Source organism: Plectrocnemia conspersa, unplaced genomic scaffold, assembly GCF_051122295.1.
Source record: "Plectrocnemia conspersa isolate PC_06_02 unplaced genomic scaffold, ASM5112229v1 ptg000003l, whole genome shotgun sequence".
NCBI classification, from domain to species: domain Eukaryota; kingdom Metazoa; phylum Arthropoda; class Insecta; order Trichoptera; family Polycentropodidae; genus Plectrocnemia; species Plectrocnemia conspersa.
In genome coordinates, this window is record NW_028277167.1 from 19556942 (window position 1) to 19581575 (window position 24634).

Genomic DNA, 24634 nt, shown 5'->3' on the forward strand with positions numbered 1-24634 from the left:
GTTTTGTTAGAATGGAGGGGGGGGAGTCAGTTAAAGGTAATTAACTGAACAGGTACGGTGCTTCAAATACTTGGAGGAACAGATACAAGCGTATCTTCGTATTTTGCGTCGTATTTCGTTGACGATCCAACTTCAATCGTTGCACTATTATATATGGGCGATATTGATTTACATCCGTAAACAGATTGATGAAAACGCCGAACTGTGTTCGTGACAGAAATTATTGCAGGTTTGGTAGAAGAGTGGCACAATATATTGGCCCGAATATTTTTGCAGGGCGAGTCTTCTCTGTGCGTCGTAAAGGTTATAAATATCAATACTTTGTGTGGGTAGTGAAGGGTGCATGCTACTCTCGGACAGTGTCCACCGGTGGACTTGTTCGTCATGTACAAATGTCGTTTTGCTATATTGGAAGCGGGTAGGCATTCGTTGTCCGTTCGGCGTAGGACGTTATAAATTACTGAGCGGCGTGTAATATTAATTTACGAAACACGTCCGCCAGAACGCTTTCCGCCGCTTTGAAAGCTCGTTTCCGCATTTCATATTATTTTGATATGACCGCTGAAATGGACGATCTGAGCCAGAAATTCAATTCCGATTAATCTTTGCGCGAGGGCATTTGTCCGGAGCGCTGGACGGTGCCGACGGAAGTCGGGATTATTGGACGGGAATCCAGATATGTGCCGTTAATCCCAACACTTTTTGACCCAAGGATTCCACCGACTAGTGACATTGTAGCTGAGTTAATGGGTCGGAATGGTGAATTTGAATCTCAGTAAAAACAGATGTATCTGTTTCTAGACTTGTTCAGCCTGAGTATTGCTATCCAGTTTAAATGTTTTGTTTTACAATAGATCATGACGACATTATCATCGATCTACTCATTATAAATTAATTACATTTCATTAAAAAGCTTTCTTTGATTACCCATATAAGATTTTTTACCTGAAACCTTATATCGTAAGATAGAGCTTTACAACAGCTGATAACTAGTACGTAAATATATATTTAATAGTAAAATATGAGTGTTATTACTGTCTACTGGTCCATTTAAAATATCATCCGCTGCTTCAACGCGACAATGCACCGGTCATACCACAGCGTAAAAGTTTGGTTTATTTTAATACAAATCTAAAAATATATATATTATTTTACTCACTATTGAATGGAGCGTTGTAGTCCGGATCTTCTTTCATCTGGTTGTGCTGAGGCGGGGGCGCAGACTGGGGCTCTTGGCGCTGCTGTGGTGGAGGTCCCGACATCGAGTAGAGAGGTCGGGAATATGGCGTAACCGGGGGTGCCTGTTCGTAAGGATTGAATTGGGTAGAGCCTGCCTGAGAGTTGCTTGAGCCTCTAGGTTTACTCAGATTTAGGGGCGCGTCGGGGTCTCGCGGCGGAGATCCCGGAGGCGAAGATGGTGGCGCTTGTGCTGCGCCCCTCGATGCCCGCGAAGTCGCCGAAGTGGGCCATCCCTGCATTGAGACCATCTGAAACAAATTTTAATTGTATACATTGTACATCTTGGCAACAATCGAGGGACGGACTTGGCTCGGGTGCATGCGTAAGTCACGCCCATTGGGGGCCGGATTGGTAATATTTATTACCACTAATCGTAGCGAGATTTTTTTGGCAATAGACCATTTATTCGTCGATAAAACTTAGATGCACAGAAGAAGGAAATTCATTATTTTATACATTATCAAGACGATTGAAACTAGAGGATGCATACTACTAAAATAAAAAAAAATTAAACTAAAAAAGCCGAAATCATAAAACATTGGAAGAATCAGGTAACGCATAAGCTACATAGAACAAAGATAAGATAACTCAATATATATGTATTTTTAAAGAATTTTTAAAGTTTGTTTGCGTTACTAAAAGCTTGTGATTGGTTGACTAGTTGTATATAAGTAATTAAATAATTATTTAGATTATATCAATATGTCTAGAAATTCAGAAAAAGTGTTTTTCAACACACATATTTTTTGTTGAATTCGACTATTCAAGCTATATGTCAGTTGTAGCACGTTTATTTTACTAAATTGCTTAAATAGTGGATGATTTTTTATGTTTCTTGAATTCAAGTAGATTACCACAGCATAAACTAAGACGCAAAGACAGTAATCAAATTATGCTGTTGAAGATTTTGAAGCTATCAAAAATATGTAATAAAAAGCGCGCATATATATGTGAGTCGGCAACTATCATGATTAGTACAATTAAATGTGAGAGAGTGTTTATTATCTGATTCTATATTATTAATATCAGTATACAGTATCATAATAACTTACGTTGTGCTGCTGCTGTTGCTGTTGTTTGCCACTCGAAAGATGTTGATGGTGTGGATGATGAGGGTGGTGATGTGGCAGAGGGCGAAGATGTTCCAAGAAGGGTAGAAATACCAAGGGATGCGTCGTTAAAGGGTTGCCTCCATCGGGCGAGGGTCCAGTCGAAGCTCCATATTGTGCTATCTGCTGATGAAGCTCCATCGCTCGTCTCTCCTGAAGTCTTCTCGCGTCCAAAGCTCCCGGTGCTGCCATAGACGTCTGCAAAAAATAAAAATAACATTGAAGATTGTTTCGTCAATGGGATAATCGAAGATACTAAGTGTCGACCAGATAAATATCCGGTTATTAATAAGGCCAGAGTTGGATCAAACTCAAAATAAGACTCGCGAGCGTGAGCGCAGAAATAGAAGAGCGTAAGAATAAGAGCAGTGCGCCGGAATAAAAATGTTTGACGTATTCGCGGCTATTATTAGTGACACAGTGGAGTTTTGTTGTCGCTATATTTACACGGAGCACGCGGTGAAAATTATTAATTGACGTTTACGCGCGAGCTTTTGTGTGTAAACCGGAACGGGGCGGAACGATACGGCACGTCCGGAAAGTTGAGGGAAAATAAAAAAATAAGCTAAAAAGGGAGCCATATATAGGAGAATTGTTTTCATGTATTTAAGTGACCCTCGTAACAGATTTATTAACAGATCTTTATGAACTGCTTGAATATATTGTTGTATTTTATAAAATCAGACAGTGTGTTATGACAACAATGATTGAAAATATATTTAAATAATTATTAATTTAGTTTGGCTGACTTTAAAACATTATGCAAAGCTTTCTACACATATCTTGGTGTTTATTATATTATTAGTACAAAAATAAGATAATTTTCATCTTTTAACAATTATTAAGTTAATGGAAATATTATAAAATAACAAAATTGTAATAAAAGCCCGGAAATATAAAAAATATAAATAGCTGATTTCATTAAGCAACTTTCTAAAAGAAATTTTATTCTAAAATATAATAAAATTAAGGAAAAATCCTTGAGTTTGTAATAGAAATTCGATAATAAAAATGACTCACATTATCTTTAAATTAATGTTTTTTATTTATACTTATTAGTTGGAGTTAGTAATTGGTGCATAAAAACTAATTGAGAAATATGTACTTTTATTGTACTACTAATACATTATTGTATTTGAAAAAAATATGAAAAGTTAGGAAAAATAGAAAAACGCATTATCTGGATTTATTAACCCTTGAAACGCCAGCGACTTTTAGTGAGTCACCTGTTATTTCTTTTCACGCGTCTGTATCTCTTTCTTTAAATAAATATAAAATATTTGGTTTACTGAAAAATGAAGCTAGTACAATAATCTTTAATAATTATATTTTTTTTTTAAAATAATTTGTAAGCTTGTTTTAAAAAAATAATCATCAAATGGCGTTTAAGTGGTTAATAGTTTTGTTGCTTCTTATTAAATAATTGAATAAATTGAGCTTAAAATGTATCGGTAATATTCTCCAGTTATGGTTCCAAATAATTATTATCGTACTTATTAAAAAATCAATGGAGAGTATATAAAAGTATAAATAAGTATATTTTTCTATATTTATTACTTATGGAAATACTTATTTATTTAGCTAATTGAATACTTATGCATTGCTCGAACTATGACACATTATAATAATATTATATATTATAGAAAATGTGTAGCTGTCTGTCGTTTACTGTAGTGCAGTACCGTAGCAAGCAGGCGTTAAAGTACTGGACGCTCAACTTTAATAGATAAATTAATTACTTGATTTTAACAAAATACTATTTGTAATACTCTCGAGTAACTCAAATCAATAAGAAGGCGTTTATCTACATATTCATAAACTAACTGCATAGTAAAAATATTGGCAAATTATTAAAAAAGAAATATTTTCTGTACGTAAAATGTCTCTAAATAAAAATTGGTACCTAAATATATCTTTATATATCCTTTTAAAATATTATTCAAACATATTCTTGAACAAATTTAATGAAGAAAACAATCACTCATACACAAAAATCAGGTGTTCATATTTATATGTTTTAACAGATATAAAAATAGGTTACAAATTCAAAATCTATGCTTAAAACATAATTTGTATAAAGGTTCACTTAAAGGTAACCGTAATAAAGAATTAAATAATAATAATATCCGATTTAATATAACAATTTTTTTATAAGAACATTTATTCCATTTTAAAATTGAGTTTCGATAAGAAAAATAATATTTACCTTTAAACAATGATACTGAGATATTTTTATGTTCAAGTGAATATTATGGACACGATATGTCTAATATATTCGCACGTGCGTACGCTACGGCCAATTTATAACACGTTTGATATACGACGTGTGAAACTGTCTTGTTAATATACACACATAATATAAAAAATTAGATCGTTATTCTTGTTTCCGACTTAATCGCGGCTCCATAATAAAAAAAGCGTGTCGTAAAAGATTTGGACACGAGCAGCGATAACGGCGATTAAGACGCTTCCACAAAGATTCAGGGGCGTCGAGTGGAAATGACATTCCTCGATGAAAACACATTATTGAAGATTGAAAATAACACTGAAGATACTCAATGGGATATAACTTTTGGAATGATAATATCAATAAAAGGAATTCAACGGTTAAATTTACGATCTTTGAATACATTTATGTCGCAATAAAATGATCAGGATGTTTGGTTTTATCGTATATTGTGTTCTATTTGAAATGATTCCATTATGAGTCTTGGACATCTGTTCGATCATAACTCACGTAGTCCGTATCGGTGACGATTCCCGGTTTATTAATAAACAATGCGAAAGCTCGCGGTTTTAACATACATAGTATGTATGTGAAGTCCGATGACGTAGATCGGTAAAAGCGAACGGGGAAAAATTTAAAGAAAAACCATTACAAACGTATGGGGAATTTGTTTTTTGATGATGAAGAAAAAAATCATATCATAGATCCAGGGTGGTCTATTAACTGTATAAATTGAGTGGCGTTTCCGAAACGCGTCGTTTGAATCGTCCCACGGCATTTGAATTTGTTGTCACACGCGAGATATGCGATTGAGTTCCAGGATAAATAGGGCAAATTATTCTTTTTAGAAATGAATAAATTGTAACTAATATCAGTTTTGTTATATTATTTTTTTAACGAAGAGCTTAATTATGTTAATATGTATATTTTGTAAAGGCGCATATAACAGTAGCTTAAAATACAACATAAAAAATAATATTGTTTTGCATTTAAAACAAGTCCCTCATATTTTTTTAAAGAAAAATATTATTATTATAAATTTAATTTTAAAAAATGTTCTATTTAAATGCAGCTTTTTTATTTTGAACATTGCTTATTAAAATGAACCTTATTGCTGTATTTTATATTTATTTATTGTCAAGGCTTATTTATATATAATATATATGAAGGTTTCAGATATGTAGATATAAATATATCCTATTACTAATTTAACTTAAAAAATGTCATTTTATTGAAATATATTATGTTAAAGAAGAAAATCGCAATCAATCACCACAGTGACGGCTCTGGTGAGCTTTCGCGAGCTTTAAGCGCCCACGTACGAAAATCATCTTTCTTGCGGAAACTTCAACAGAAAAAATCCGGAACTCACAACTTTCCTTCTATATAACTTACATATTTTTTTATAGAGAGCATACAATTACATCAAGCGTCCATCACATCACACGGTGGAGCTTTCCGTCGCCCATAACTCAGTGTCTTTTTGCCGCGGATTAAACTTGCTAGCCCATTTGTCAAAGTTATAATTGGATTATGGAATAATTTTTCCGGATATTTACGCTTATTAATAACGGCAGACAGCCATCTTGAAGAACGGTTAACTGGATATCAAAACACAAGATATCTGCTCCATCAAACTTGACGGAATCCTAGGAATTTCACATCGGCTAATGCGAGAGAACGAAATGTCTCATGGACATAATTCCATTGCATGCGTTTATAAATATAATATTTTAATATGTATTTCTGGAGATGATGGCACCGATCCGCCTGCCCTGTCTAATCGTCTTAAATCAAAGTTTTTCGCCTAATTACCCATTCGGGTGAGATTGGACGATAAAGATGCTTATTCACAACCGGAATCGGAACGACCATAATTCATATTGACGTCACGGTGGATGTATAAATGTTACATTAGAAATTAGCAATAACATATGGTCGATGTGTGTATATGAAAAATGTGGGCTGGAGGAAAAATATTATATTATATAAAATATATTCGCTCCATGAACGCGGTTCGAATAATTCGAAAAAAATGTTACCAGCTTATTTTAGATGCTATTAATTTTAATAACCGGTGTAAATTGTTGCCATTATAAAATATGTTATATCTGTGCACAGATTAGAAATTTTAGAATATTACATTTATTTGATATGGAATGTTTCGCGTTTGATGATATACGGTGGACGCGTTAGGCGATCAAATGTTTTACATCATGGCGAATATGTAACAGTGATTGACAATGACGACGTATATAAAATTTATGTATATTATATTTTTATATGCGGACGAGTCGAAAATGTATTAAAAATAAGATTAGAAAATGTTCATGATGGATTTTGGGCGTGCGTTTGGCGAGAGTGAAATTTTCCTGTTATTTATATAGGTTCTATTTATTTTTCCCAAAATAATAATATCATAAATATTTAAACGACGTGTATGTGTAAAAATATTTTTTTATTAAATTAAAATATTGGCATTCCTAATTAATTTATTTATTAGTCTTATGACAAAAAACAACTTAGGGTTTATTAAAATGCATTAAAAACTTTAGATTATTGCTCTAATAGTATATATAATAAATATGATATATTAACAACAGTGTAATATTTTTTTTGAATATGCTTAAATGTTTTATTTTAAGGTGCAATATTATTGTAAATATATAGTTACAATTTCTGCTTTATTAAAATATGTTAATACTACAAGGAAAATTAGACACCCATGTATGCGATAAAAAATCCCAAGACCTCGCAAAATAACAGATCAAAAAATAGTTGCAATCATTAAAGCTCATTAAAGAAAATCGTCACATTAATTAAAATATCTTAACGATACAAAGATCATCGTAGAATAAGGAATCACTGCATTAATTAATCTGATTTTTTTTATTACAATTAAATTATTATAGTACAAATATGTCACTTACACTTTTACTCGGATGCATCGGTTCTGAAATATTTTTCTCACACGATTAGATTTGACTGAAAACATTTAAGAAGTTGACACTTTCATGAAGTCAAACAATACCCACATAAAATGATGATTTGGAGTGCAATGTAAATGGGCTTATAAATTATTGTAGATTCAATATTTAAATATAACAAAAAATAGGATGGTATCAGAAAAAAATCTTAGTCTTTGCCAAAATATCGCTTTTCACAGCACCACTAAGCAATTTATTTCAATAAAATATATTCCTATATTACACATAATTTTTTGTCAGTTATGATTATCCATATGAACTAACGTATTATCGAAGGTCGATTTTTGTCATAATACCGGTATTACTAGTATTGAAAACCCTAGATCTGTCACTAATGTATAATTTGAGCTTAATTGAAAAAATTGTGAAGCAATAATATTGTTTTGGTTAATAATCAGAAGTTTAAGTGCAATGTCATCCAGGTGTATTTATATATTATTGTCAATGATCATCGGCTCTATTCAGTTTGGCATTGACCAACTATCGTCATTCGGGCACGATATTCGCAAATCAACTCATCAGTCATATCACCTTTATAGTCTCGCACCGGTTGAGTTATGGCCAAATTTCGCATACTTTACAAGCGTCACATCTGAAACGCTTTATTGCTGAGCGATAAATTCGATTTTCACTTTTCTTCACCGTGCAATAAATCGTCGAATAACACAGATTCCTACGCCCTGGAAATCCATCCGGGCTCATATAGAAGGATTTAAATATTTAAGCTCTCGCCTACTGGGTGTTTAAGACTAACAGCACAATTATTATCCCAGTCGCTGATGGGAGATTCAAAACGACATTTTTCATACAAGCTAAATCAAAACGGCCCACTTTGATCTCTCTGAATGTAGCTAGGATTTGAGATGTTTTCGAAGCCGCCAGTGATTGATTAGGATTGATCAAAAAGCGATAAGTCGCTGCATAGTTATCTAATCGCAGCTTAACATCAATTGGATATGGATTTAAAATGTTGTAGGGATATTTGTTTGATATATCACAGTCAACTTTTTACTTCTTGCATACGTAGTGTAAAGAGCTATTAGATTCGTTGTACAATAACTTTTATTAAAAATGGCACTGATTTATATTTTTATATTATAGCAAATTTACTAAAATATATATTAATTATTAAAAAATCTTCAGAGCAAGTAATATTATTTATTATACATTAGAGTTATAAAGCAATTAATAATACACTTGATTATTACCAATATCTATTATTATGGTACTCAAAGTATATGAGCACACACGTTTTTTCACATCAAAACACCCCTGGAAATATTCTACTCCTGTGGGGTAAGTCATGGGAAAGGAAACGAAAGAGATTACAACGAAATATTTAACAAAAATACAAAAAAAACATCCCCTCTCACAAATAGAGTTTGAGAGGACACAATAATTTGAATCCTGAACTAAAGGATCCTAGTTCAGTCTGTCTGGTCCAGCGTCAAAGTCTACCGTGAATTTGTTTATCCCCGCCGCTTCCTGCCCTGTTATTTTTTGTTTGTTTTCTCTTCTCATTTTTTTATTCGTTTCGTCTCGTTTGGTTCTGCTCATTCATTATTCCGTCTATTAGGGGAGACACAGAGACACAGGAGGCACTGCCTTTTTATGCCGTTTGTTTATTGTCCACACCCCTGAACCGATGAGTGCTTCTAACAGGCACACCCCCTATGATTGCAGCGGTGCCCAAAAAAGGAGACTAATTAAATACATTTTATAGCTCGTAAAGCGACAATGTTACATGTAACGAAATGTATGGTTGCTTGGGATGCTGCGATTTGATTTACTGTATTCGTGCGCCCCAAAGACGTTTTAATTTATTGTTTCGAGCAAGTCTTAATAAATTTCGGTTGTTTTGAGTTTGAGAGAGATGCGAAAATATTATTTTAAAGTTTGTTTGGTTACAGAGGCGGATACTTTATTTAAGATGAACTATTTTAATGCAATTTTATATTGCAAGTTTGTAGACAACTTTATTAGTAGAAAGTTTAAATTTGATGAAACCGATACAAAATCAACAACGTAACGTTTTAATTTGTTTATTTAACTTTCTTAATTGATTATTTAATTTTGTACTTCTCTTTTACTATAATTCAACCTGAGTTTCTCATTCTTGAAATTTTCAATTAAATATAGGAAAATAAAGCGAGCTTAATTTTTTTTTTAATTCTAATAATCAGATTGGACTTTCCTTGATTTTCCTAATTTAAAAACATATGGATCGTTATGATATACGATTATCGGCTAGTATGATGAAATTATAGATATCAATTAATAAATATAGTAATAATAGTAGACAAAAAAATGGTTCGGTATTTATTGCGCAAACGAAAACTGCGTATAGCGAAAATTTTAAACATTAAGAATTAATATACACATATATTAATATGACTTTTATTTAAAAATATATTATGTATTAAAAATATTAAATTTTTTTATATAAAAGCTGATTTTTAATATCAAATACATGTTTTAATCCATAATTAATGTTTCTTAGTAAGTCGCCTACTAAATTGAAGATGTTACCCTAAGAATAACATTCAATAGATTTAATGAGTAGCAGTGGCAATAAGAACTTTAGTGAGAGAGCTGTAGCAATAAAATTGAAAGATTAAAAATATATCATAAATAAAACTAAAATATGTATTACATCTACAAAAATAACTTACTCACTAAGTAACATACATAAAAATATTTAAAACTGGAACATTCATTTTAGATTGGAAGGTCTGCAGCCCCATATGGATAAACCGCCACTGGTGAGTAGTAAAGAAACGTAAAATTATATTTCAGCTTTTACTATTAGTAGCATATAAATATACGAACTAAAAATTGCCTTTTATGAATCCACTGTCGTTGACTTTTGGCAAGGTCTCGATTTAGCAAAGCCAATACTCGTTGATAATAAGCTAATAGTTATTGAAAAAATATGACCAGTTGAAAATAGCAATGTTCTTCTATCCTTAGTTTTTTCGCAAAAGTGTGTATTATACATATTATGTTATTGATAGAAGATACTTTCATCCAGATCCATCAGTGTTTCAATTAAGTGAAACACATTAAATATTATAAATAATCAGTACTATTCAAAAGCCAATAAATTAATAACAGTTAATAATTTATTATATAATTAATGCACTCATATAAATATTTGATTGAAGTTTGATGATAAAATAAATTAGTAACACTTCAATAGGATTAAAAGTGTAGCTAAGCAATTTAAACTAGGTTATAGATGCGTATCTGCGATCGTTGTATATAAATTATTGTTTGGCTTTCATTCGTCAATGTTCAGGTACCTTGCTACGCTATGGATCTTTTAGTACTACTTTTACAATAATCCATGCGTAGGTATATGTATGAATAAGTGTTCAAACACGCAATAATCGACGCAAATCTCACGCAGAGGAATCGAATTGGGCGTCGTCGCAATTTTCCAGCGTCGCGACGCTTACGCGCTCGAGCGCCGCCCGAAAGCTCTAAATGAAAAAGCTCCTTTTTCTGCCGCTACACTGTTTGCGGAACAAATCAGCGCGTGCCGCGGCTCGGATGGGAGTAAAGTTTTTTCCTTCTCTTCTCTTTGCTCGGGCAATAATAAATTGCTTTTTTGATAAGTTCGCCCAAGTTCGGCGGGTGCCATCACAAAGGACGAGATCAAAGCGCGATTGATTAGACGGGACATGACGGGGAACTGCGTTTTCTTTTCTGCGCATTAAAAGTTTCAAAGTCGAATTTTCCGAAGCCGCGGAAAACGCGACCAATCGTATATTATGTTTGTTTATGCGTTAAGGTGTTTCATTCGCCCTTTTTATTATTAAGCAATGATAAATCGAGGTCATTGATTGTGTTGAGTGAATTTTTATATTGCTTTCAGTGTATCATTTTCATATATTTAGATAATTATACTAATTTTATATTAGTATTTCAATTATTTAACTATTGATATAAGCCAGACATTAAAGCAAATATTTTAATGGACTTAATATATAATAAGTTTAGCCGAATCGTGATAGTAAATTTGTTCTTAAATATTGTTATTACTATTATTAATTATTTTTTTATATTTATAAAAAATAACATAACACGATGTATTTATTTATAAATGTAATAGCTTTTAACTTTTCTGAATTAATATAACATACGATCTGATATATTAGCATTTATTCTTATATCATTATCTTTTGGGCGAATTTTAAATACTACAATTATTTTTTATTAAATTATATTTCCTTGAGTTTTAAACATATATATATATATATATGTACATATATACATATATAACTCTCGGTTAATTTATACTGCTTTGATGCACTATTCGGTTTTTTTAACATACCACTTATTAGTGATATGTGGAAATGAAAAATAAATTCTTAGCTAATAAATTAATGTGATAATTTATATTTTCAACTTTCTTTCAGACCTATAGATAACGAAAAAAAGGAACTTTTACCTTATAAACTACAAAGCTAGTATGTTCCATATATGTTTATGTACATTAAATGTTCACGGCTGTGAACCTGGGCCCTAGGAAAACAGTGGTTTCGGACCTCATGACAAAAATAGCATTTTATATATTTTTACCATCATAATAAAATTTCTTGAATAAATATAAATAAGTACGAGTTAACCCTTTCTATGCTACAAATAAATATAAAAATTAGTCATTGTTGTGACATATTTTTTGAAATCATATTTTTTACAAAATATTTTAATTAGGCATTAAAAATATTAAAAATATCCACTCATAATATTTATCTGATATTGCCTTTTAGTGAATTTACATTCCAGGGCAAAAGCAATAATGTCCTGCTAGTCAAAAATTCACGTCAAAAGCAAGAAAATCGTGCCGTCGTCGTCCAACTGCGACGGTGCCGACACGATTTTGCCGTTGACGTGAATTTTTGCCTTCTGAGAAGGGATAATTGATTTTGCGATTTCCTATTGATCAAAATTCGGTTTTAAAATACTTTTATCAGTCCTTTTATGTTAGAAGTGGAAAAGAAGAAGAAAAATTCAGAAGCAGTAAATTTAGATATTTGATCTGAAAATTCAGATCCAATACCTAAATTTACTGCTATTAATTTAGATTCGTAAATTAGTAAATTGTTAAGTAATAGTACAGATTATTGTACTAGCTTCATTTATCCGTATATTTAGTATTTTATGTTTATTTTTGGAAGGAGATACTGACGCGTGAAGAGAAGTAATTAGTCACTAATTAAAGGGTTTAAATATTAATGATCCTGGTGTTTTTAAATTTCTCTCATGTCTAAGAGATCGGAATTTGTGATTATTATATATTTATTTTCCTAGATTTTCCTGATCTCATGGATGATAATTGTGATATATAACTAAAATAAAATCTAGCTAGGTCGTGCATATACATATGTATATTAATTGTAAGCTATAATTACAGATTTTGATTTCAGTCTGGTGTCTTACTGCTAACTTGTAGTTATTGGTTGTATTTATATTAACATTTTCTCATTTTTGCAGAACGATCATGATTTTTAAAATAGTTTAAATGGCATTAAGAAATAGATACCATTTATTCGTTTCTAATTATTAATATATTTGCACAGTGTTGCAAAAATACATATTTACTAAAAAGAAAAAGACACATGACGATTTTTCTTGACTCAAGACGAGAACGCGTATATGCGCCTTATAAATTGTATTTTAGGACATTTTTAGTTAATGAAAATATTTTTTTTAAGTTGGGAATTACAACACAAAAGAATAAATTCAATGAAGTAAGATTATTACTTCCAAATGTCAATAAACCAGCGGAAGAAAAATATATGATATATTTCAATAGATTTACTTTTCTTTTCCCTTAAGTTATTAAATCATAAAAATAGCAATTTTATTGTATTGTAAAAGAGATATAATAAAAAAAAATACGTTATAACGCCGCATATTATATAAATAAATACAACGTATTGTTATTACGTAGATAGATGTGTTTTTATGTTATTGTTATTGCTAGTAACAAAATATTTTTATAAACAAATCTACGTAAAAGTTAAATCATCTCAAAACGTAAAATTAAGATTTCTATTTTCTTTAGTAAAACAAATTTTATTAATGATTTTTTCCTCAATTAATCATTTCCAAAATAATTGTACACCTATTGAGCTTGATATAGTATTTTTACATAAGTTTAATTAAATTATACAATATACAGAAATAAACAGTTATTCTAAAACTTCATTCACATTCAATATCACTAAATATCTGAACTGAAGTCATATGATATGTAAGATATTATTTTTAGCGGAATTTACACCCTAAAAAACCGCATAAGTGCCTTGGTGATTGCACAGCGCGTGCCCAGCGCGTGTCAGACACGCGCCCACTACACCACAACCACTCGCTAATAACGATGTCCACTTGTCATTCAAAGTGCAAATATACAATAATATATTAAAACACACATGAGTACAAAGGGTGACGTCACACACGCTTAAGAGAAGCTTCCTTTGAAGAGCAAATTCTTCAGAATTAATTAGATCGCAAGGGGCGAGGTTTTCATTTTATCATAACGCCTCAGTTTCAGCGCCGGAAACAGCCACTAAACCATAAAAGACGCTGATGATGAAGGGAACAACAAAACCGAAACGTCAACACTGAGACTCGCTTCTGAGAAAAGAACATTACCCTAATAAGGGCGTGTGTGAAATATACATAGTAAAAAGATACTCGACTATATTTATGTTTAAGCTTACGTTGAAACGGCGACAAATTTAGTAAGACCTCTGTGATTTCGAATGTGCACGCTTAACTACGTTAGTGCTTATTAATGCGGCAAACACGTCCTTGACGCATCGCAACTCTCAGGCAAACTCTCGGCACATACTTGGAATGTAAATGTTTCGCATGTCTTAAGCCGTCGCCACAAAGACGTCTTCGGGGATGCACAAATCTGCATCACAAGAGACAGAAACACAGATTCTGTATCTGATTTCCTGTACTGAGAGGCGCTCGCGAAGCACTGGCATATTGAGTTATATTATAAAAGTAGATTGCACTATTGCTACATACACATTTAAGACAATCTCCTTTAAAGTGTATGCATATAATCAATACATTTGAACTTCTGCTACCACTAAAACAAAATTCATCAATATAATTAAAATTAGTTTATAGTGAAAATGTAGATTGTGCAAAATCCATCTGTGTGATTTTAAAAAACTATTTAAAAATTAACGCATATGAGCAATTTGGTTTTACTTTGACTATAATTTGGGCAATTTTAATCTATACGTCTGAGATCAAAATTTGAATTGAAGCATGTTGAATGTAGGTACGTGCCGCCGAACATTACGGCGTATTTGATTCTGTGTTAGTTGTCTTTCCGGCGCAAGTTTCCCATCTAACTATAAGACGGGTGTGCAAGTTTGTCCAAACAGAAGCTCGACGTGCACCACGCAAAGATGGAAACTTGGGATGTTCGCGTCTGAACAAACATCTAGCGAGCGACGCAATTATTTGCAGTCACGACGATTCCTATTCACCGTTATTATATCGTTTTAATATCGAAATGGATCATCACGCTCGTACGCCGGCGGCTATTATGCGCCATCAAAAGAAGCAGACTCCCCCGATCTTCGATTGGGAAATACCTTTGATTTCTAGAAGAGAAATATTACGAGAGAGTGAAAGAGGGGGTCCGTTTGCGAGTCACTCACCCTCTTTGTGATCGTTAGGAAATTGAGCACGGGGAATCGCATTAATTACATAATTAAGCCGATGTGTATCTATCTATCTATATATCTATATACATCACAGTTGTATTTGATTATATTATATTATAGTATCGTACAATTGTACATCTATTTTATGGCTGATTATAAATTATGTGACAAACAATAAGTTGAGCTTGTAAAATAATTTTTATACAAGGACAACTATATAAACAATTTGCTTATTGCGTATACATATTATATATAATATGGTACATTAATTTATATCTATTTGAAGTAGCACTGTGTAAACACAAGCATTTGAAAACCGCCAGGAGAGAGCTCGTATTTTAATAATTAAGGAGAATAAACAAAATGTTAACTGACAAACACACTGACAAAGGGTGTTTGTCCGCTTTGTGATTCAAAAAAGAGTAGGTTAAGTAAGGGAGAGAAAGAGAAGCACTGATACTTGGCAAATAAAACAAAAACAACAAAAAAATACTACCGCTGAATAAATATAGACTACGGCAAGAGGAATTAAAGAATATCCTGGCGGAGGGTTGTTTGTGTGGTAGCGCTCGGTTATGTGGTTTTTGAAAATATGGATGAAATATATTTATTAATTATTTTCGAGTCGTTTAATTATGCAAATTTTAAAACGTTAAATAATCGTAAAATCAAATGACACGGGTACGTGGACCGGGGGCAAACAAAACCCACCCCCGCTCGGTTGAGGCTGCGACGACGGGGGTTGAACTTTAGCAGCTGGAACGAAATGCACTGCAGATTGTTTGGATTATAATGCTTCAGCAATTGCCGTCTGTAATTCATCCCTTTGATGTCGCATCAGTTCGTTCGCTTTTGCCCTTTTGCCAAGGAAAATTAGCCAACGCTCGATGCGTCTGCTGATGAAAATGCATTTATTTATTTTTTATTCAGAACTCACGTATTATCATTAAGCAAATTTGTATGAAGCTAAAAACATTTTTATATGAAATAAGTATATCTAATAAAAATTTTATTTAACATTAAATAAATCAGCTAATGAATAAAATATATAATGTACTATTTTTTATGCTTATGTACAAAAAAATACGCATCACCTTCGAAATCGTCTACTTTTTGGTCAAATTTTGTATATAACTAATGTCAACTCTTTTAAAATGCATTGAGGTATAATACTTAAATAATAAAATAAATAAAAAGCAAGCAAATTTAGGCAATAATTAAAATAAACATTGAAATTCATTATTAAATTGTAAAAAATATTATAAAATCGTATATTGCAATTAATAAACTGTAATTACGATAAATATCATAATTATGATCTAGATATTCTATTGGTTTAATTAAAGACCATACAAGGACAGTCCAAGATTTTTAATTCACATTTTTTTGAAATATTTTAATAAAGTATTCATTTTAAATTTCATCCTAACTGCATTGTTTAAATTGATAAAAAAATATTACTGGCTATTTTGCATTCCAAATTTGAGCCCACTTTTTTTTTCAACGAAGGGATGAAAAAAATCCAGATTCACGGCTTTTACTGTTCCGTCGATGAAACGGATACCTTCCGGAATATAAGAAGCACCCCAAATTGTTTATCTCTCTGGATTTCGCTCAATTACTTGAAGACATTTTTTGCTGTATTTTTCACCACATTGATGACAACCCGTAGAAATATTATTTTTACGCTTATCGAAAAGCGCCACTCTTTAAGCTCAATCCAAATCAGTATAACGGTTTTTTGGCATGTATACACATCCTTGCCTAAGCATCATATAGGGATTTTTACTTAAATTTGACTTAATTTTTTTTTTAAATCAGACTAAAATTTATCTCATCGATTTACACAATAATATCGTATTTTTGACTCAAACTAAATTGTGGATAATGCCATTAATTTTTATATAAATATTTTCACCATGAAAGCTTGTCTAGGTAATCACTTAAAAACAATATAAACTAAACGAAAGATAAAATGTTCCGAGAAACCTGACTAAATATATTTAGGCAAATATTTTAGCATCACTGTGTAAGTGGAGAAAGTGTGAATTAGCTTAAATAAAAATACATTAAAAATAAAATTGTCCTTAGTTTCAGCTTAGTGTGTTAGGGATAACCCGAGAGTTCCCGGCTACTGTACCATTTCGTGCCAAAAAAATTAAACAATTTATCTGATATTACATAGCTTTATCACTAACAATATTTGTATAATAGGTAAGATTTATTAGAACGACTTTTTCTAGTTTAGATAGTTCGGAATAAGATACTTACATATTTAATGAAGATAATATTAATGACGATTTCATTAGTATTAGGTACTAAGAATTAAACAAACAACTAATACACAACCAGAATATTTCTCTCTAAATGTAGTTAAGGAAATGAACATAAGATTTTGCAATCAAGTAGAGAACGGACTTAAAACCAAAAGATTTGTTCACGATAAGGCCAACATCAACGGAAAGCGAGAGAGTATTGTCAACGGCGAAAACATTCATTAAAAAATTAGAAATATACTATCTGATTCGTCCTTTAATGAATTGGTTTTTCTAAAAACTTATTTTGCCTAGCAAAAATAAAATATGTAATAAAAAAAATATAATAAATATGCTTTTAATTTTTTTAAATGAATTAACATGAATACTTTTTACAATCTATTGTCTTTATGTATATATAAATATTAATCAAAAATAGTTTTTCGCTACGATTTTATCAATAAACAAGCAGTATTGATTCTCGGGAATTACCAGGACTTGATATTTTTGTCTCGCTTCACTAAATCACTAAAATTCAAAATAAGACTTGGTTTCTAAAAAAAAGTAACATTTTTAAAGTTTTTATTTTATTATCTCGATATAGTGACAAGAAAGAGCACGCGTATCTTATCTTTTTCGCAAACAGTATAGAGTAAATAATATTCGAGCAATGAATTGCGTCATTTAAAGATAAAAATAAACTAATCTCTTTGACTTGTCAATATTGAAATATCAGAGTATGTTCCAAAAAATAAATATATATCTTAAATTCAGTTTTAAGAAATAATAAAATTTAAATCAAAATTAAATATTATAAAACGTTCAATTTATCAATCGAATAAGAAGAGTTGTAGACTAGAGGTATTGCGATTATACGTTAAAGGTAGTATTGTAGATAAAATTTCACATGATTTAAAGTAGTTTAGATTTAATTGTATTTATTATACCTTTTAGTGCTTATTTGATTGTGTAGTAAGAATAAAACAAGTGTGTTTGTGTATACATTAGTATTTAATATCATAGAACTTGTGTGTTTATTGGAAAGACAAAACATGACGTAGAGTCCCATTAGTGCAGACCTCCTTGGGGACAGGATTAGTGGTTTGATGTGAAGATGGAAACAGCACGCAATCCGATAATGCGTTGTGACTGAATGAACACGCTCGTGAGGGATTTCGTGTGCAATAAAAACAAACACATGTGTGTATGTACAGAAAATATTTTATACATATCATGATTGTGTCGTAAGATGATTTGACACGGAAAGAGATTAACGCTGAGCTCGCTCCGTCCATTATGTCCTTTTATAATACATCCAAATGGGCCGGAAGATGCCCTTGTCAATGGACACACAGAGGACATCTCATTCGGTCATGAATTAATTGTGAGCGGACCCTTTTTATAACGAATGACAAGGTGTCGTATTAGCGTTTAATTTCCATTGTTTCCGAGACGTGCTTTCGAGCGAGAAGCCTTTTTGTACGATGTAAATTTTATACGGAACGATATTAATTCCAGTCACGGATCCGACTTTTCATCTAACAGATTTTAGAGATGCAGCTCGTGCATCTCCTTTGCCATCTCTTCTTCAGCGAGCAGAATAAAATATCATTTTACATAGACACGCAGGAAGGAGTAATGATCGATCGTGAAAGCTCATTTTGTATCGAAATAGATTTTATTATCCGGATAATAATTCTCCGGTTTTATTACGACAACTTAATTGTTACAAGCTACCTCGTAAATTCACACCGATCGTAAATTACGCCAGAATGTGAACTATTTCAATGTTGTGGTAGTGTATTTTCTTTTTTGGTCACTCATTGGAAAAATATATATTATTCCGACTCATCTGAAAATAATCAGATTTTTTTTATATTTGCCGGAGAAAATTTATTGTCGGGCCGTCTCGTAAACCTTTCATTTTCTAAGCAATCATTTTATTATCGTCTCCATCATCACAAAAAGCTTTTTTACGAGGTCTTCCCGAAACTTTTTTAATTCTGATATCACAACCGGACCCTTAAGTCTCAGAAAGAAACCGCTTTAAATATTTCCTTTCGGATTTCGGTCACGTAAAACGAGCGACAAGGGAAAAGACGAACGATTTTCACTCTAATGCAAAATAGCTAGGGGGAACAATGTTTTTTTTTGTTGGATTTTTTCTTTTGATCTGTTCATTGAATCATTGTTACTCTGGAGCTTCCAAGAATTTAACTTAATACTTGGGCAGACAGAAATAAACACGAGATAAAAAAGGTAAGCAAACGCACATATTGTTTGGTAATTGAACCGAACAGACAATAACACGAATAGAGGCGTCAATAACATGAGCTTTTAATCAGTCAACGTTTAATTATATATAAAGTAAATTAAAAAGAATTTCTTATTTAGAAGTAATTAATTAACTATGGGTATTTAATTTAAGAACATATAAAAAAGATAATAAAAATAAAGCTATGAAAATTCAACGTCGAACGAAAGCTAGGTAGCAAGCTTGAGGCAATAGTGAAAATAATAATTTTCTCGGAACGAATAGAAGGAAAAGGGCGAAGGAAAAAGAAGGAGGCTCTCGAGTGCACAATAATGACCGTTGTGGAGGTATCGCTGCGGAAAATTGTTTGTAACGATGGAATAGAGAGCGGAAAATTTTCTGAAGAGAAACTGAAACGGAATTGGCTACTTGAACTGAGAAGGGAAAAGCGCAAGAATTCAGTATGTATCCATAGCTTTTATTTATTCGAACATCATAACCCTGTAATCAAAATATTTATTAATAAAAAAATGTTTATAAACAACGTCAATATGCTTGGAGATATTCTGAGAAATATTCAAAGTTACAAAAAATTGCACTAGCGTTTCTTTTTTTGATTGGCACTCTCAGATTAGATCTGGATCGGCTTTATGAAATGATAGAAACAAAAACATCACTCGGATCAAATAAAGAAAATATTTATATTCAAGACAAACACCGCCAACGCAATGTATTATTTCTTCAGTTGAAAATTTTGTATTGCGTTGGCGGTATAAATCCAGACCTCTCAATCGCGAATAATTGTTGATATTGGTTTCATCTTTGGTTGGTTTTTATTGCACCAGTCTACTCCGGCTCTGTCTGCGTCTAATGGAGAAGAAACACTGGAATTGCGCACAAACGAGAGCTGACCGTTAATTTAATGGTTTACGAGGTGCCGAAACGCGAGCAGCAGATTGTTGCCGAATTTATACAAAGTCAATGTGGTAACTCGGAAATTAGAATAGTATTATGACCTGTTAGGAAAATGTTTAGCTTCAATTTTCCCCTTTGATTCGTGGGGAAAAATCTTTATTTACCACTCTATTTTCTTAATACACCGTACAGTGTCTGTCTGTACGCCTTTATGTGTGTGTATATTGTACCCACACATATCCGCGAGTATGCGAATAATAATAATAATAAAGTTTTCAATCAACGGCATCTCTTTGAGACGAACATAAAAGTTGGTGAAGTGAATATCGGAAAGTTTACACAGCGAGAGGTAAGCCCCGAGTCTCGGCCCAAAGGAAAATATTTGGCGTCTTAATCTTGCCCCGGCGAACGCGGATACACAAACTTTTTTCCAATGTATTTGTATAATATGTATAATATACGTAATCGCAGTATAAACAGCGAAAATCCTTTATTTCCGGCGTTTAACGCTTTGAACTCAAAAAGCACCATTTTATACGATGATATTACAATTTGGAAATAAAAAGCAACCGAGCTATTGCTATATAATAATTGAGTCTACTTTTATATGTGCTAATAAATTAACGATTGAATGATAACATAACGCTATTCTTAAAACATAGAATAAGGCATTATAGAATACAAGCTTAGACAAAAATTTTAACAGTGGAACCTCGGATTGCGAGTATTTAGTTTACGAGTGTTTTGTAATACCAGATTTTTTTAACTACGATCGATGTCTTACAATACGAGCAATGCAATACTTTCTTCCCAACTGAGCCAATGATTTTTCTCGACAATCTATGATTCTTTTGCTGTGTAGACATACCTGTTGGAAAATAATTTGCCACTCACAGTATTGTTGGTTATGGATAATTTTTTTGCTCATCCTCCAGAATTTGAGGATGACTTACTGGAGGAAATGGAAAGTTTCTTCCTCCCAACATTACTCTATTACTCCAGCCCATGCATCAGCAGATCATTTTGAAATTCAAAGATATTTTATACACCAAATCACTATTACAGCGATCGAAAGAACAAATCTTACCTTCAGAGACCCCAAGAAAAATAATTTTCACACCGTGAGCTTCTTCAAGATAAATTGTGTTCGTGGGGAAGAACATGGGACTGGAGGTGAATAGACGATATTAAAATTTTGTGGAGAAAAATTGCCAGGAGCTGACCATCAAAGGACTAATAGTGAGCTACAGCACGAGGCTACGGAGGAGATCTCATCTGAAGAGGAGACAGATGCTGAGAAACCTTTCTCTTTAATTAAGAATAAATATATCTGTAAAATCTAGAAAGCTGCGGAAAAAATTATCGATAATCACCATGAATTAAATGAAAATGCATTATCACATTTTTGCCATTGTCGTTGAATAGGAATAACTAATAATTTAAATAATAAAAAATATACGTGTATTTTGTATCATTAATTTTTATATTAATATTTTTGAGTTTGAGAAAGTTTTTATATACGTGTATTTTTTATGGGGAAATTTGCTTTGATATACGAGGACGTTTCCGAAGTGGATTATGCTCGCAAACCGAGGATCCTCAGTATATACAATACATATATTAATTTCAATTTGGGTATATTTTTATTTTGCGAATATATTAAGTCCGTCAATTAATTATTGATAATTGTGTTGGACTACTTTTAAATGCGCCATTAATAATAATATATAAATTCTGAAATAAAATATGTGAAAAATTATAAATGCTATGCAATACCAGCAAATTTATAATTTAACTTTTTCTATTTATGCTTGTAACTAAAAGCTCGAAATTAAGCTTCAAAAAATTGATTGAATTATTACAATGTATCATGACGTATAAAAGAATAATGAAAAACATATTTTGCAGGTTTTTATATTATCTAAAATTACATGTTTTCGAAAAAAATTAATGATAAATCAGCGTGTAATTTTATCTGGTTAAAAATATCTTATTATTGCTGTGGCAAAAATATTGTACAGTTTAATTAAGCATATAATTCATTTTCCTGCTCACACAGTTTAATATTGATATTATGCTAATTATAACAGTATTAAAAAAATTATAAAAAAAGAGTAATAAAATGGCACAATATAATCAAATGATCCGATAATATATTATTTTAAATTATATTAAAAAAATAAGTTTTCTCATTGTGCAACTTATAAGTCATTCTTATTGAAATAGAGATTTCATCAATACTTTTTTAAATGCTTATATGTTTTAGGATTTTTTAAATGACCCGTTTATTATTACACAAATATAATTAATTTTAAAGTTACTTAAAAAAAAATATTATTAAAAAAAAATTATAACTTTTATTTTTAGATAAAGATTATTCTTAGATAAAAAATTTGACGACTCTCTTCAATCACTTCTCCAATAACTTCACACACTTTCTCGTGATCCAAACAATATATTAATAGCCGAGAACATCCAAAACGTCTTTGTTGGTTCGGTTTAGCTCCACATTATATTGGTTCTGACGTTGACGTATTGAAGATGCGATGTGATAATTCCGACATGGCTGCCAACGGTACAAAATGGAAAATTATTTTTGTATACGGAAAATGCACGTTGTCAAAATTGACGAATATACTACACAATATATATATTATACCAGAAAATATAAATATATATCTGGTTACCTTCTCACCCTGCCAGATACTATGATTGTCCCCTCACGATTTTTTCTTCGTTTTTGTTTTGTAATACCATTCTCAGAACATTGTCGAGTATCCCAGCTTCCTGTCTGTCTTTATGATGAAACACATGTTTTGTTTGATACGCCGACTCTGGATTTATTTACGTCCCGCATATCGCGAGTTATGATTGTTGGAGCTAAATTCAAAGGTCGTAAAGGTGTCCGAATTATGTACAATTTCATTTGATGTGATATGCCCGTCATCATTTTTCGTGTTCTGTCTAATAACAGCTCCATTTGAAGATTCGGCTCATTTTTATTAATGTGTTTTGTATAAGCAAACTGGTCGTATTTAGTGGGAACACGGGCGAATCGTAAAACTGTAATGTAACCTGTGAATTAAACGATTCTTTTAACGGTCCAATAAAATCAACACCATTGTTCATGTTTATTTAATAGTGTTTTTATAGAATGATAGTTTATTATATAATGTGAAAAAATGATAAAAATTATCTTCGTGAATAGTACAACTAGTAAATTTCACTACATTAAATACTGTTTTAAGATAAACGTATCATTTGCCTTTAATTTAAAAGAACTGTAAAGTTAGTTTTAGAATTATCTGTATTTTTATCTCCTGTTCGTTTTGCAGGAAATTTTTTTATCAGATCAATATATTATTTTTTAATAGTTTATCGAACAAAAGGGGCAACCATATATTCTGTAATGGCTCTCAGTGTTTCAATGGAATACATTTTTTTAAAGACGCTTATCTAAGATTAATTGCTATTTTTGTAATGTAGGATTTTCATAACATTAGAATGGTGGGAGTAAAGTGGAATTACTGTCATTTTAATCAAAAATATTTTTCACTTAAATCTATTGTCTTCTCAATACTATAATATCTACAAATATTTGTAATGAAATATATGAACAAATATTCGTTGTACTAAAACAAATCATTCGAATAAATCGAGAAAAATTCCAAATGGATTTACAGAAACCAAATTCGAGCTTAGTACAAATAAGCATATATTATTTCACATACGTAACTATAATTCTAATATAGTAGTTTTGTGCACTTTTATTTAGGCGTGAAATAAATTTAATTTTTAGAATTAATTTTTATTTTAAAATCACGTAAGGACTTTAAAATAGCGAATAATATCTCTAGTAATTTTTAGATGATAATATTGATTTTATTAAATCCATTAAAATAAAAAATGATTTTATTAAGTACTAAGATTTGTGGCTTTTTGTAATAG

At 31.4% G+C, this 24634-nt stretch overlaps 1 protein-coding gene across 7 annotated transcripts in view; it reads right to left on the reverse strand.

Moving 5' to 3' along the window:
• The window catches only part of Sox102F (transcription factor Sox102F), a 297246-nt gene that overhangs the window by 4419 nt on the left and 268193 nt on the right, over nucleotides 1–24634 (reverse strand). For all 7 annotated transcript variants that reach the window (XM_088182700.1, XM_088182701.1, XM_088182699.1 and 4 more), the window contains 2 exons: nucleotides 2292–2546; nucleotides 1160–1487 (listed from right to left, as the gene is read on the reverse strand). In XM_088182700.1, the coding sequence (XP_088038826.1) occupies nucleotides 1160–1487; nucleotides 2292–2546 (583 nt within the window). The remainder of the gene's footprint in view (nucleotides 1–1159; nucleotides 1488–2291; nucleotides 2547–24634) is intronic.